This window comes from Plodia interpunctella, chromosome 23 (genome assembly GCF_027563975.2).
Source record: "Plodia interpunctella isolate USDA-ARS_2022_Savannah chromosome 23, ilPloInte3.2, whole genome shotgun sequence".
NCBI classification, from domain to species: Eukaryota; Metazoa; Arthropoda; class Insecta; order Lepidoptera; family Pyralidae; genus Plodia; species Plodia interpunctella.
Genome location: NC_071316.1, coordinates 7,083,114 through 7,094,718, shown reverse-complemented (window position 1 = coordinate 7,094,718; position 11,605 = coordinate 7,083,114). Strand labels below are relative to the sequence as shown.

Below are 11,605 nucleotides of genomic sequence, written 5' to 3'. Positions count from 1 at the left end.
TCGTAGAGCACCACCCTCTCAGTAAGGTAGTGCCCTACGAGGTTCCTGAGGTAGAGGGGCACCCCATGGTATTTGAGTGCCTCCTCTATTACCTCATATGGGAGGGAGCCGAAGGCATTCGCTATGTCCAGCGAGACACCCACGGCCCCTCCCTTCCGTTCCATTGCGTCCTCCGAGAATATTCGGAGGGCCCCTATCGCGTCAACGGTCGACCGCCCTTTTCTGAATCCGTACTGGCGGTGCGACACGTTGGGCCCGACATTTTCCAGATGCTGGATGATCCGGTTGGCCACAATGCGTTCTAGCATTTTCCCGGTTTCATCCAGCATCAGTAGGGGCCTCCACCCCGAGGGGGAGTCCTCGGGCCGGCTCTCCTTCCTGAGTAGGCAGAGCTTGCCCTCCTTCCACGGTTTGGGGAACCGTCCTGATGACAAACAGTCATCAAAGAGCTGTCTGAGACGGCTCCCCAGGTGTTTTAAGGCCACCGGTAGAACCAGACCAGGGACGCCATCTGGGCCAGGGGCCTTTTTGCAGGCCATTAGGCGCGCTACTCCCTGGTCAAATTCCTCAGTCGTCACCGGTGGCACTTCCGTCGTGATGGACTCCCGCTCGGGGGCCGACATTCTCGGAGGAACGAATGTTTGGGCCGTTGGGAATAGGCCTTCGACAATCCTATTAAGGAGATCCGGCTCTAAGGAGGCTGTGGGGGGGGCGTGGCGCATCTTGTTGCGCACTACCCTATATGGCCTCCCCCACGGGTCCCTGTCGAGTGTGGCCAGAAACGCCTCGTGGGCTTCCTCCTTAGCCTTAGTGATTGCCATCGACAGGGATTTTTTAGCCTCCTGGAGGGCAGCATGGAGTCGCTCCTCCTCTCCAGCTACCCAGTTCCGTCGCCGCCTGCATCGGGTGTAGTTACGACGGGCGCGGTTACTGAGACGTCGGAGTTCAGCAATGTCCTCCGACCACCAGTGAACCCGCGCCTTTGCAGGCAACGGGCCGGACCTCCTCATGGATGCGTCACACACCTCAGTGAGTGACACGCGAAAGCCTATTGCCCTTTCCTCCACACCAAGGGACCGGCTTGGTGTGGGTTCTCTCCATTCGATAATCATGGCAGCCTCTTCAGCCAGGTCCCTGTCGAGACTTGCCATATTCCACCTGGGGAACCCTTGCCGCCCCCCCTCGTCCCGACCGGGCATTTGGGAACAGGGCATGTTGGAGACCGTCGTCCTTATATATAAATGGTCGGAGAGGGTCTCGACATCCTCCAGGACACGCCAATTCGCCACCCGCGCGGCAATGGCCGGGGTCGCAAACGTCACATCAACTATCGACTCCCCGTTCCGCCGCACACAGGTAGCGGCGTTGCCCCGGTTTAGGACTTCAAGCCCCACTCCCACCGCCCAGTCATAGAGGGCTTCCCCCCTTGGGCTGGCGACGGGAGAACCCCATGCCGTGTGTTTCGCGTTGAGGTCTCCCATCAGCATGACAGGTGTCGGCGCTATGCTCCCGATCGTCCCACCCACTCTCTCAAGGAGGTCTTCGAAGTCACGAAGCGGCTCGTTGGGGGAGAAGTATGCAGCAATTATTGCGATAACTCCCCATCTCACCGCCACGTAACCTCTACCACTCACAATTTTCGAGAGAGGTGGGTGGTTTCCGATTTGGGGAGCAGTAACCGCCACCAGCCCCTCAGTGTCGCCAGCCCAGTTGGAAAGCGGGGGGACGTAATAGGGTTCCGACACTATGGCAGCGCCAATGCCCCACTCCGCCACGTGCTGGACTAGGAGGTCTTGGGCACGGGCGCAGTGGTTGACATTGGCCTGCAGAACTTCCAGGTGGTGGGAGGGTCGTGTTGGCATTAATGTTCCATTAGTCGACCCTCCGAGACCTCCCTCGTAGCCAGGGCCGTCTTACCCCTGGTGCGTGGGGGGTTGCAGGCCTTTCCCCCCATTACGTGCCCCGCCGGGAGCTTTGCGGCGTGGCACACGGCACACCATGGCTCCTTGGCGCTACATTCCACCGTCATGTGGCCCGTTTGGCCGCATCGGTGGCACACATTGGATCTGTCCACCGGAGACGGACAGAGGGCCCTAGTGTGGCCCAAGCCCATGCAGCGGAAGCATCGCATGGGCAGGGCCTCGAGCCCCTTGATTTTGGCGGCCGACCATCCGACCAGTAGGCGTCCGGCTTTGATCAAATTGTTGGCGGCTGCTACAGGGCAAGTTAGAATAGACGCCCCGGTCTGGTCAGGTGCCGTGCGAATAGCGCCAACCCTTATCTGTCCCGGTGGACAGTTTCCAGCTTCAGCTGCAGCTTCCTTTAGGGACTCCTGGGTCACTGACTCATCGAAGCCATAAATTTTTATTTGTGCCGTTTTATATGGCCGTGATATTTGGGCTTCATCGCCCACCATCTCCCTTAATTTTTCGGCCAGGGTGTCAGCGGAGACCGCACTGTGAGCTCCGGGGATCTCAATAATGCGAGCCCCGGTAGCAGTTCTCCTTACCGCCACGTGGTCCACCCCAATGGACGGTAGCTTAAGGGTGGTGACCCTGGCCATAACTGATTTGTAATCCATTTTGGATTCCGGCCGTAGGGTTACCACCACCGCCGACGACTTTGGTGGGGTGAACATTTTCTTAGGTGGCGGCTTCGCAGACACCCCGGGGGTTCGGACCTGGGCTTGGGTGGGTTTCAGCTTGTCAGGGGGGGAATTTTTTCCGTGCCCCTTGCCTTTTCCCCTCTTGCCTTTTTTCTTTTTCACCACAGTGGCCCATCCTTCCTTCTCCTGGTTGGTCAGAGGAGCTTCAGTTGTCTGAGAGGGGCCAGGCTGTGGCTCTTCCTCCTGCGGCTGTGGCCTGCGACGGGTTGTATTTCGCGCCGCTGGTCCAGGTCTTGCGGATGACATTAGTGTTGTTGGCCGTTCCTCTTCATGGTTTTGGCGTTCAACCTCATTTGGCCTCTTATCTGTCGTAAGGGGCGGGCGCATAATCGGCTCGGGAGCAAGAATGCCCCTTTTTTCAGCCTCCTTAAGCCGATCCGTAACCATGCCCCCCAATCTCAGAAACAGGTCCCTTTCTAAGGATTCCTTAAAGTCCGCAAGGACTTCTTGGATTTCGGTCCTTGTGATTCCCGTCCCTGAGGTTAAAGGCGCAGCCGCCTTTTCGGAGTAGGCCGTACGGAGCGCCTTTGTTTCCTTCTGTAGAAGTTCTAGCTGTTCCCTCATCCTTTTATTGTCCGCTGTGAGTATTCGAACTGCTTCCGATTCCACCTGTTGGGCCTCGATTTTCTCGGCAGCTTCCAATATTTGTTGGCAGGACTCTTTCATGGCCCGCCACACCGTCCCTTTGAGGTTTCCGGACTTATCGGCTTCTTCGAGCACCCTGTTGGCAGCAGCCCGGACCACCCCCAAGTGCTCGTCCACTACAGTGGCGCGTTTACGGCCTTCAGTTGCGCCTTGTGTGCGCCGCATACCTGGTGTGCGAGGCCGGCCCCTGATGGCGGTGTTGATTTTAGGACCTCGTTCCATAGCTCCTGATACTTCCGGTGCTTTCCTTTTCAGGGGAGCACTACCCCTGCCACCTCTGTTCTCCTCGTTCAGCAAAGCCTCTGGGAGACTAGAGTCGCTGTCGTTGTCAGAGTCCGTCTGGACTGATTGTTGAGAGGGACTTGCGTCCCTATGGCGGTTGATGCCCCCCCCAGATACGGTGAGGCTGTCCACATCCGAAGATGCAGAGAGGGATTCTCCAGCGAAGCTGGTACCCTCCTGGGGTAAATAGTTTTTGTCACTCGCCATTTCATATTTTCCTTTTTTGATCAGGGTGAGGTCCCTGACTCCTCCTACACTCATGTGAGCGCTCGGGACGGGGTTCCCCCCCCGCCATTCATCCCATCGGCACGCTAGACCTTGGGATTGGGGTTATTTTTGATGAGGTTTTCTTCCTCGCGGCGCTGGCTTTTAATAGCACAGCACCCTCGGCCCCAGTATTTGGGGTAACGAGTTGCCCGACGCAGGTCCACGTCCAAGACCTGAACGCCGCGCAAGCCACATCTGCTGCTCACTGTCTGATTGTTCAGACAGGAGAGAGTGGCTGGTTAGCGGGATATTGGCCAACAACCAACAAGACCCCGCATAACGGAGAGTTGTTGGCTGCCGCCCAGGGACTTAGCACCCCAACCTAACCTAACCTAACCTAACCTAACCTAACCTAACCTAACCTAACCTAACCTAACCTAACCTAACCTAACCTAACCTTTTTTTTTTTTTTTTTTTTTGTTTTCGCAGGGGAATGCATTTACGCACTGAGTGTGGGACTCCTGGGCAGCTAATCGGCCCAGACTACCCACTAAACCCCTGCGGATGCCATCGGCCGCTTTACAAAGAGGCGCCTCGGATCTAACTAGCACAAGGCGCCTCAGCGACTGGCCGGTCTCTTTCACCAGAGACCGGACTCTCCACTCTCAGGGGCCCTCCGACATCTGGAGGACCCCTGCCGCCGGGTGGGACCTCTGTCCCACCGATTCAGGGGGGGCGCCCGCAGGCGCGCCCCCAACCACCAAGGCGAGCCGCACGCCATCCAGTCCGGAAGCAGACCGGAGGCAGCGGCTCTCCGTCTTATTCGGCCGCAGAGGATAGGGACAGCGGCGCACCGTAATACCGGCAGTCCTCCTCCTCTGCGGCCCCACCGACCACCATGCCTGCGCCATGGCCGCGCCTCATTCGGCCGCAGAGGATAGGGACAGCGGCGCACCGTAATACCGGCAGTCCTCCTCCTCTGCGGCCCCACCGACCACCATGTTTGCGCCATGGCCGCGCCTGGTCGCGGAGGATAGGGAGAGCGGCGCACCGTAATACCAACCCCTCCTCTTCCCCCGCGACCCCTACCACGGCTGTAAGAGTAGAGGGCTTAGCCCCCTTCTCTCACAGCCACTGAGCCAATTGGCTCTCCAACCTGGGTTACCCGACATGGGTAACCCACCACCAGTTGCCAGGACATTTGCCAACGGCTAACAAGACCCCTAAACGGGGAGTTATTAACCGTCGCCCAGGGTGCACCAGCCCAATAACTTGTCAGCCGCCGCTATCACCGAATCAAAGATCAAGTGACAGAAGCAAACCTTCAAATCATCGAGCCAACGTGGAGGTTTCCTGACAAGTAGCACCCCAACCTAACCTAACCTAACCTAACCTAACCTAACCTAACCTAACCTAACCTAACCTAACCTAACCTAACCTAACCTAACCTAACCTAACCTAACCTAACCTAACCTAACCTAACCTAACCTAACCTAACCTAACCTAACCTAACCTAACCTAACCTAACCTAACCTAACCTAACCTAACCTAACCTAACCTAACCTAACCTAACCTAACCTAACCTAACCTAACCTAACCTAACCTTTTTTTTTTTTTTTTTTTTTTTTTTTTTTTTTTTTTTTTTTTTTTTTTTTTTTTTTTTTTTTCGCAGGGGGGAATGCATTTAGGCACCGGCCCCCGGGGACACTGTTCCCGGGGAGTGTGGGACTCCCAGGCCTAGCCCGGACTACCCACTAAACCCCCCTGCGGCGTTTCCGCACCGGCCGTTATTGGGGGCGCCATGGGATCGCGAACATTCTACCACGACGCCCCCCGGCGTTGCCTCACGGCACTATCCTAGCAGACGACGGGCATATTGTGCCCGCCGCCTGCCTCTTCGTCCTCGCCGATGGGGAGGGGCATGCGCTCGTGCCTCGCGCTCCCTTTCAGCAGCCTCCTTCTGCGACATTACCGTTTCGCAGAAGGAGTATACTGCATCCCAGCGTCCCTCGCCGCTCAACATCTTGCTGATGACGTTGTGCAGCGAGAGATCCAGGCCTCCTCCTCCTAGGGCCACTGCTAGGGCCACCCTCTCCTCGGTCCATTTCCCGCAGTCTGCCAGAGTGTGTTGGGCCGTGTCATCCGGCTCCCCACACTCATGACAGACCGGGGTTTCCTCCTTTCCTATTCTGTGCAGGTAATGACCGAAGCACCCGTGTCCGGTCATCACCTGCGTCATCCTGTACGTCAGTTGGCCGTACGTTCTTTCCATCCATTCCTCGAGCGATGGGAGGAGCGCCCCGATGGTTCGAACACCATACGGGGAGTTTTCCAGCTCTACTCGCCATCGCTCTTTCAACCTGTCTACGGCCAACTGACGGACACTCCTTAATTCTCTTGGGGCGGGCCTTTCCCCCACAGCTCGCCTCCTTGCCCGCTCCCAATATACTTCCGCCTGAACCTTAGCGTCCATATCCCACGGTGGGGTGCCAGCCAGTGCACACGCCGCCGCCCATGCCACCGTTACGTAGGCCCGAGCTATGCGATTGGCCACCACTCTCTGTGGCCTCCGCAGCTGGGCCACGTTGGCTTTGGAGAGCCTATCTGCCCAGATTGGTGCCCCGTACAATGCCATGCTTCGGGTTACACCCGCATATAGCTTGCGGCACGGGGCACTGGGCCCTCCAACATTGGGCAGCAGCCGGCCCATGGCCGACGCAGCACCGACTATCCGGGGAGCCAGTCGTTTGAAGTGCTCCCGGAAGTTCCAGCGTGAGTCCAGGATGATACCTAGGTACTTGATATGCGGTTTCACCTGGACTCGTTCCCCACCGATGGATATGGACGCGCCCTCAGGCGGCTTCCATCCCCTGCTTCCGAAGGCGATGACCTCACACTTGTTGAGGGCCACCCTGAGCCCCAGCAGCCTGACGCGGGTGACCATCAGGTCTGCTGCGACTGCGGCTGCCCTGAGGGTGCTCTCCAGCTTCTCTCCCCAGATGGCCACCATCGTGTCATCTGCATAGCAGATGACAGTCATCCGGGGGAGCAGGGCCCCGCGGATGGCCCAGTCGAAGCCGATGTTCCATAGCAGAGGCCCTAGAACAGACCCCTGGGGAACACCGCAGGTCATCGCCTTGGATTTTACGCCTTCTCTGTCCTCGTAGAGCACCACCCTCTCAGTAAGGTAGTGCCCTACGAGGTTCCTGAGGTAGAGGGGCACCCCATGGTATTTGAGTGCCTCCTCTATTACCTCATATGGGAGGGAGCCGAAGGCATTCGCTATGTCCAGCGAGACACCCACGGCCCCTCCCTTCCGTTCCATTGCGTCCTCCGAGAATATTCGGAGGGCCCCTATCGCGTCAACGGTCGACCGCCCTTTTCTGAATCCGTACTGGCGGTGCGACACGTTGGGCCCGACATTTTCCAGATGCTGGATGATCCGGTTGGCCACAATGCGTTCTAGCATTTTCCCGGTTTCATCCAGCATCAGTAGGGGCCTCCACCCCGAGGGGGAGTCCTCGGGCCGGCTCTCCTTCCTGAGTAGGCAGAGCTTGCCCTCCTTCCACGGTTTGGGGAACCGTCCTGATGACAAACAGTCATCAAAGAGCTGTCTGAGACGGCTCCCCAGGTGTTTTAAGGCCACCGGTAGAACCAGACCAGGGACGCCATCTGGGCCAGGGGCCTTTTTGCAGGCCATTAGGCGCGCTACTCCCTGGTCAAATTCCTCAGTCGTCACCGGTGGCACTTCCGTCGTGATGGACTCCCGCTCAGGGGCCGACATTCTCGGAGGAACGAATGTTTGGGCCGTTGGGAATAGGCCTTCGACAATCCTATTAAGGAGATCCGGCTCTAAGGAGGCTGTGGGGGGGGCGTGGCGCATCTTGTTGCGCACTACCCTATATGGCCTCCCCCACGGGTCCCTGTCGAGTGTGGCCAGAAACGCCTCGTGGGCTTCCTCCTTAGCCTTAGTGATTGCCATCGACAGGGATTTTTTAGCCTCCTGGAGGGCAGCATGGAGTCGCTCCTCCTCTCCAGCTACCCAGTTCCGTCGCCGCCTGCATCGGGTGTAGTTACGACGGGCGCGGTTACTGAGACGTCGGAGTTCAGCAATGTCCTCCAACCTAACCTTTTTTTTTTTTTTTTTTTTTTGTTTTCGCAGGGGAATGCATTTACGCACTGAGTGTGGGACTCCTGGGCAGCTAATCGGCCCAGACTACCCACTAAACCCCTGCGGATGCCATCGGCCGCTTTACAAAGAGGCGCCTCGGATCTAACTAGCACAAGGCGCCTCAGCGACTGGCCGGTCTCTTTCACCAGAGACCGGACTCTCCACTCTCAGGGGCCCTCCGACATCTGGAGGACCCCTGCCGCCGGGTGGGACCTCTGTCCCACCGATTCAGGGGGGGCGCCCGCAGGCGCGCCCCCAACCACCAAGGCGAGCCGCACGCCATCCAGTCCGGAAGCAGACCGGAGGCAGCGGCTCTCCGTCTTATTCGGCCGCAGAGGATAGGGACAGCGGCGCACCGTAATACCGGCAGTCCTCCTCCTCTGCGGCCCCACCGACCACCATGCCTGCGCCATGGCCGCGCCTCATTCGGCCGCAGAGGATAGGGACAACGGCGCACCGTAATACCGGCAGTCCTCCTCCTCTGCGGCCCCACCGACCACCATGTTTGCGCCATGGCCGCGCCTGGTCGCGGAGGATAGGGAGAGCGGCGCACCGTAATACCAACCCCTCCTCTTCCCCCGCGACCCCTACCACGGCTGTAAGAGTAGAGGGCTTAGCCCCCTTCTCTCACAGCCACTGAGCCAATTGGCTCTCCAACCTGGGTTACCCGACATGGGTAACCCACCACCAGTTGCCAGGACATTTGCCAACGGCTAACAAGACCCCTAAACGGGGAGTTATTAACCGTCGCCCAGGGTGCACCAGCCCAATAACTTGTCAGCCGCCGCTATCACCGAATCAAAGATCAAGTGACAGAAGCAAACCTTCAAATCATCGAGCCAACGTGGAGGTTTCCTGACAGTAGCACCCCCTCCAACCTAACCTAACCTAACCTAACCTAACCTAACCTAACCTAACCTAACCTTTTTTTTTTTTTTTTTTTTTTTTTTTTTGTTTTCGCAGGGGAATGCATTTACGCACTGAGTGTGGGACTCCTGGGCCGCTATCCAGCCCAGACTACCCACTAAACCCCTGCGGGTGCCATCGGCCGCTTTACAGGGAGGCGCCTCGGATCTATCTAACACAAGACGCCTCAGCGACTGGCCGGTCTCTTTCGCCAGAGACCGGACTCACCATTCTCAGGGGCCCACCGACACCTGGTGGACCCCTGCCGTCGGGTGGGACTAGTCCCATCGATTTAGGAGGGCGCCTGCAGGCGCGCAAGGTAGCGCCTGCGTCGCACCCCCGTCCGCCTTCTGCGGATCGGCTCCGCGAGGGGGTGGTCCTCGCGGTTCCTTTCCTCGGCCTCCCTCTGTGACATAACAGTCTCACAGAAGGAGGCCACTGCCGCCCAGGCTCCGTCACTCCCGAGCATCGCATTGACGACACTCGGGAGCGACAGATCCACTCCACCGAGCACTGCCACCAGATCGTGGCGCTGCCGACTCCACCTGGGACACTGCTCTAGAACATGTTGAGCAGTGTCCCGAGCCTCGCCACAATCGTGGCAGACCGGCTCGGTCTCCCGCTGGGCCACGCGGTGCAAGTACTCACCGAAGCAGCCATGCCCGGTGAGCACCTGCGTCATGCGGAAGGTGAGAGGCTTGCGCCGCCTCAACATCCATCTCTCCAGGACCTGGCGCAGGGCCTCCACTGTGCGTACACCGTACGTTGCCCGCGCCAGGTCTGCCTCCCACCTCCGCATGAGTTCCGCTTGCCCTCGCAGGCGGACCCGCCGGACCATCTCAGGCGAGGGGTGCTCGCCGATTTCCCTCCTGTTCGCCACAAAGTGGTAAACCTCGGCGAGCACCTCCGCCACCAACTCCCATGGCGGGTCGCCCGCGAGGGCTGTGGCCGCAGAGAACGCCACTGTACGGTACCCCCGTATCGCCCTTACCGCGATCACCTTCTGTGCCTGCCGGAGAAGGCGCTTATTCTCCGCGGCAAGGGCGTCCACCCAAACGGGGGCGCCGTACATCGCCATACTCCGGCACACGCCGGAGTACAGCTTCCGTACAGCGTCGCTGGGCCCACCCAGATTGGGCAGGAGTCGGCCCAGCGACGCAGCCGTCCTGATGATCCTTTGCCCCAGCTCTCGGAAGTGGGGGACAAAGGACCATCTCCCGTCGAGGATGAGGCCCAGGTATTTCATCTGGGCACTCACCCTCAACTCCTCATGACCCACCTGGAGGCGCGCCCCTGGGGGAGGTCCTCGCGTCCGGGCCCCGCGGAAGAGGAGGACTTCGGTCTTATCCAGTCGGACCCGAAGCCCCAGCCTCTCTATGCGGCCGACCAAAAGGGCGAGGCCCGTTTCGGCCAGCCGCGCCGCCTCACCGAAATTCGCACCCCGGGACGTGAAGAGAGTGTCATCCGCATAGCAGATGACACCCGTCCCGGGGGGAAGCCGGCACCGCAGGACCCAATCGTATGCGATGTCCCACAGGATAGGGCCGAGAATCGACCCCTGCGGGACACCGCACCCGACGCCCCGCCGGACCATTTGACCTCCCCTGTCCTCGTACAGGACGACCCGCTCCTCCAGGTACGCCCCCAACAGCCCCCGCAGGTACGAGGGCACTCCGAAGTACCGGAGCGCCTCCCGTATTACACAGTGCGGGATACTGTTGAAGGCGTTGGCGATGTCTAACGACGTCGCCAGGGTCACCTCGCCTTCTCGATCCGCCTCCTCCGTCACCGACCGCAGACGCCTGAGGGCGTCGATGGTGGACCTCTTGGCCCGGAATCCGTACTGCACGTCAGAGAGACGCGGTCCCGGGCCTTCCTCCACATGCCGAACGAGGCGAGAGGCCACAACGCTCTCTAGGGCCTTCCCAGCCTCGCTCAGCAGGACCAGAGGTCGCACCGCCGAAGCCGAGTCCAAGGGCCGGCTCCCCTTCGGAATAAGGCAGAGCCGGCCCTCCTTCCATAATTTCGGGAACTGCCCCTCTCGCAGACAGCGGTTGAGCAGCCCCCGAAACTCCTCCCCGAGGTGCACGAGAATCAGCGCAAGCACTTTCCCGTGCACCCCGTCTGGACCCGGTGCCCTCTTCCTTGTCTGGAGGCGGTCGAGGACCACCTCCATTTCGACGTCGGTGACGGGAGGCGGATCCGCCTCCACCTCTTCTCCCTCCGCGTCAGGCGGCTGTCGGGCCATCCTCGGAGGAGAAAACCCTCGCGGATTGCCGGGGAATAGATCCCCGACAATCTCCCCCAGCAGAGCTGGCTGAAGGGTCTCCGTTAGCGGGGTCGCCTGTGGGCGCAATTTGTCTCGCGCCCACTTATACGGCCGGCCCCATGGGTCTCTTTCGATACCCTCCACCAGCTCCTCGAAGGCTTCCTCCTTGGCCCGACCGATGGCCAGCTGCAGCTCCTTACGGTTTTCCACATACACCGCATACAGCTGACCATCCCTCTCCTCGTCCCGGGGACTGCGCCGCCTGCTTCGACTATAGGCCCTTCGGGCCGCGTTGCAGGCGACGCGAAGGGCGGCAATCTCCGCCGACCACCAATAGACCGCCCGCCTAGGGGGGGCTCGACCTACGCTTGGCATGGCCGCCCGGCACACCGCTGTGAAAGCGTCGCCGAGACGGTCAGCCGCGTCGTCCACCCCCATTCCGTCTAGAGGCGGGAGGCTC

General features: G+C 59.7%; 1 protein-coding gene across 1 annotated transcript; it reads right to left on the bottom strand.

The window, feature by feature from the left end:
* Positions 1–1,861: 1,861 nt before the first annotated feature.
* Positions 1,862–3,853, bottom strand: LOC128680136 (uncharacterized). Its single transcript, XM_053762976.1, has one exon. The coding sequence runs from the start codon at positions 3,851–3,853 to the stop codon at positions 1,862–1,864; it is 1,992 nt and encodes a 663-aa protein (XP_053618951.1).
* Positions 3,854–11,605: the final 7,752 nt, after the last annotated feature.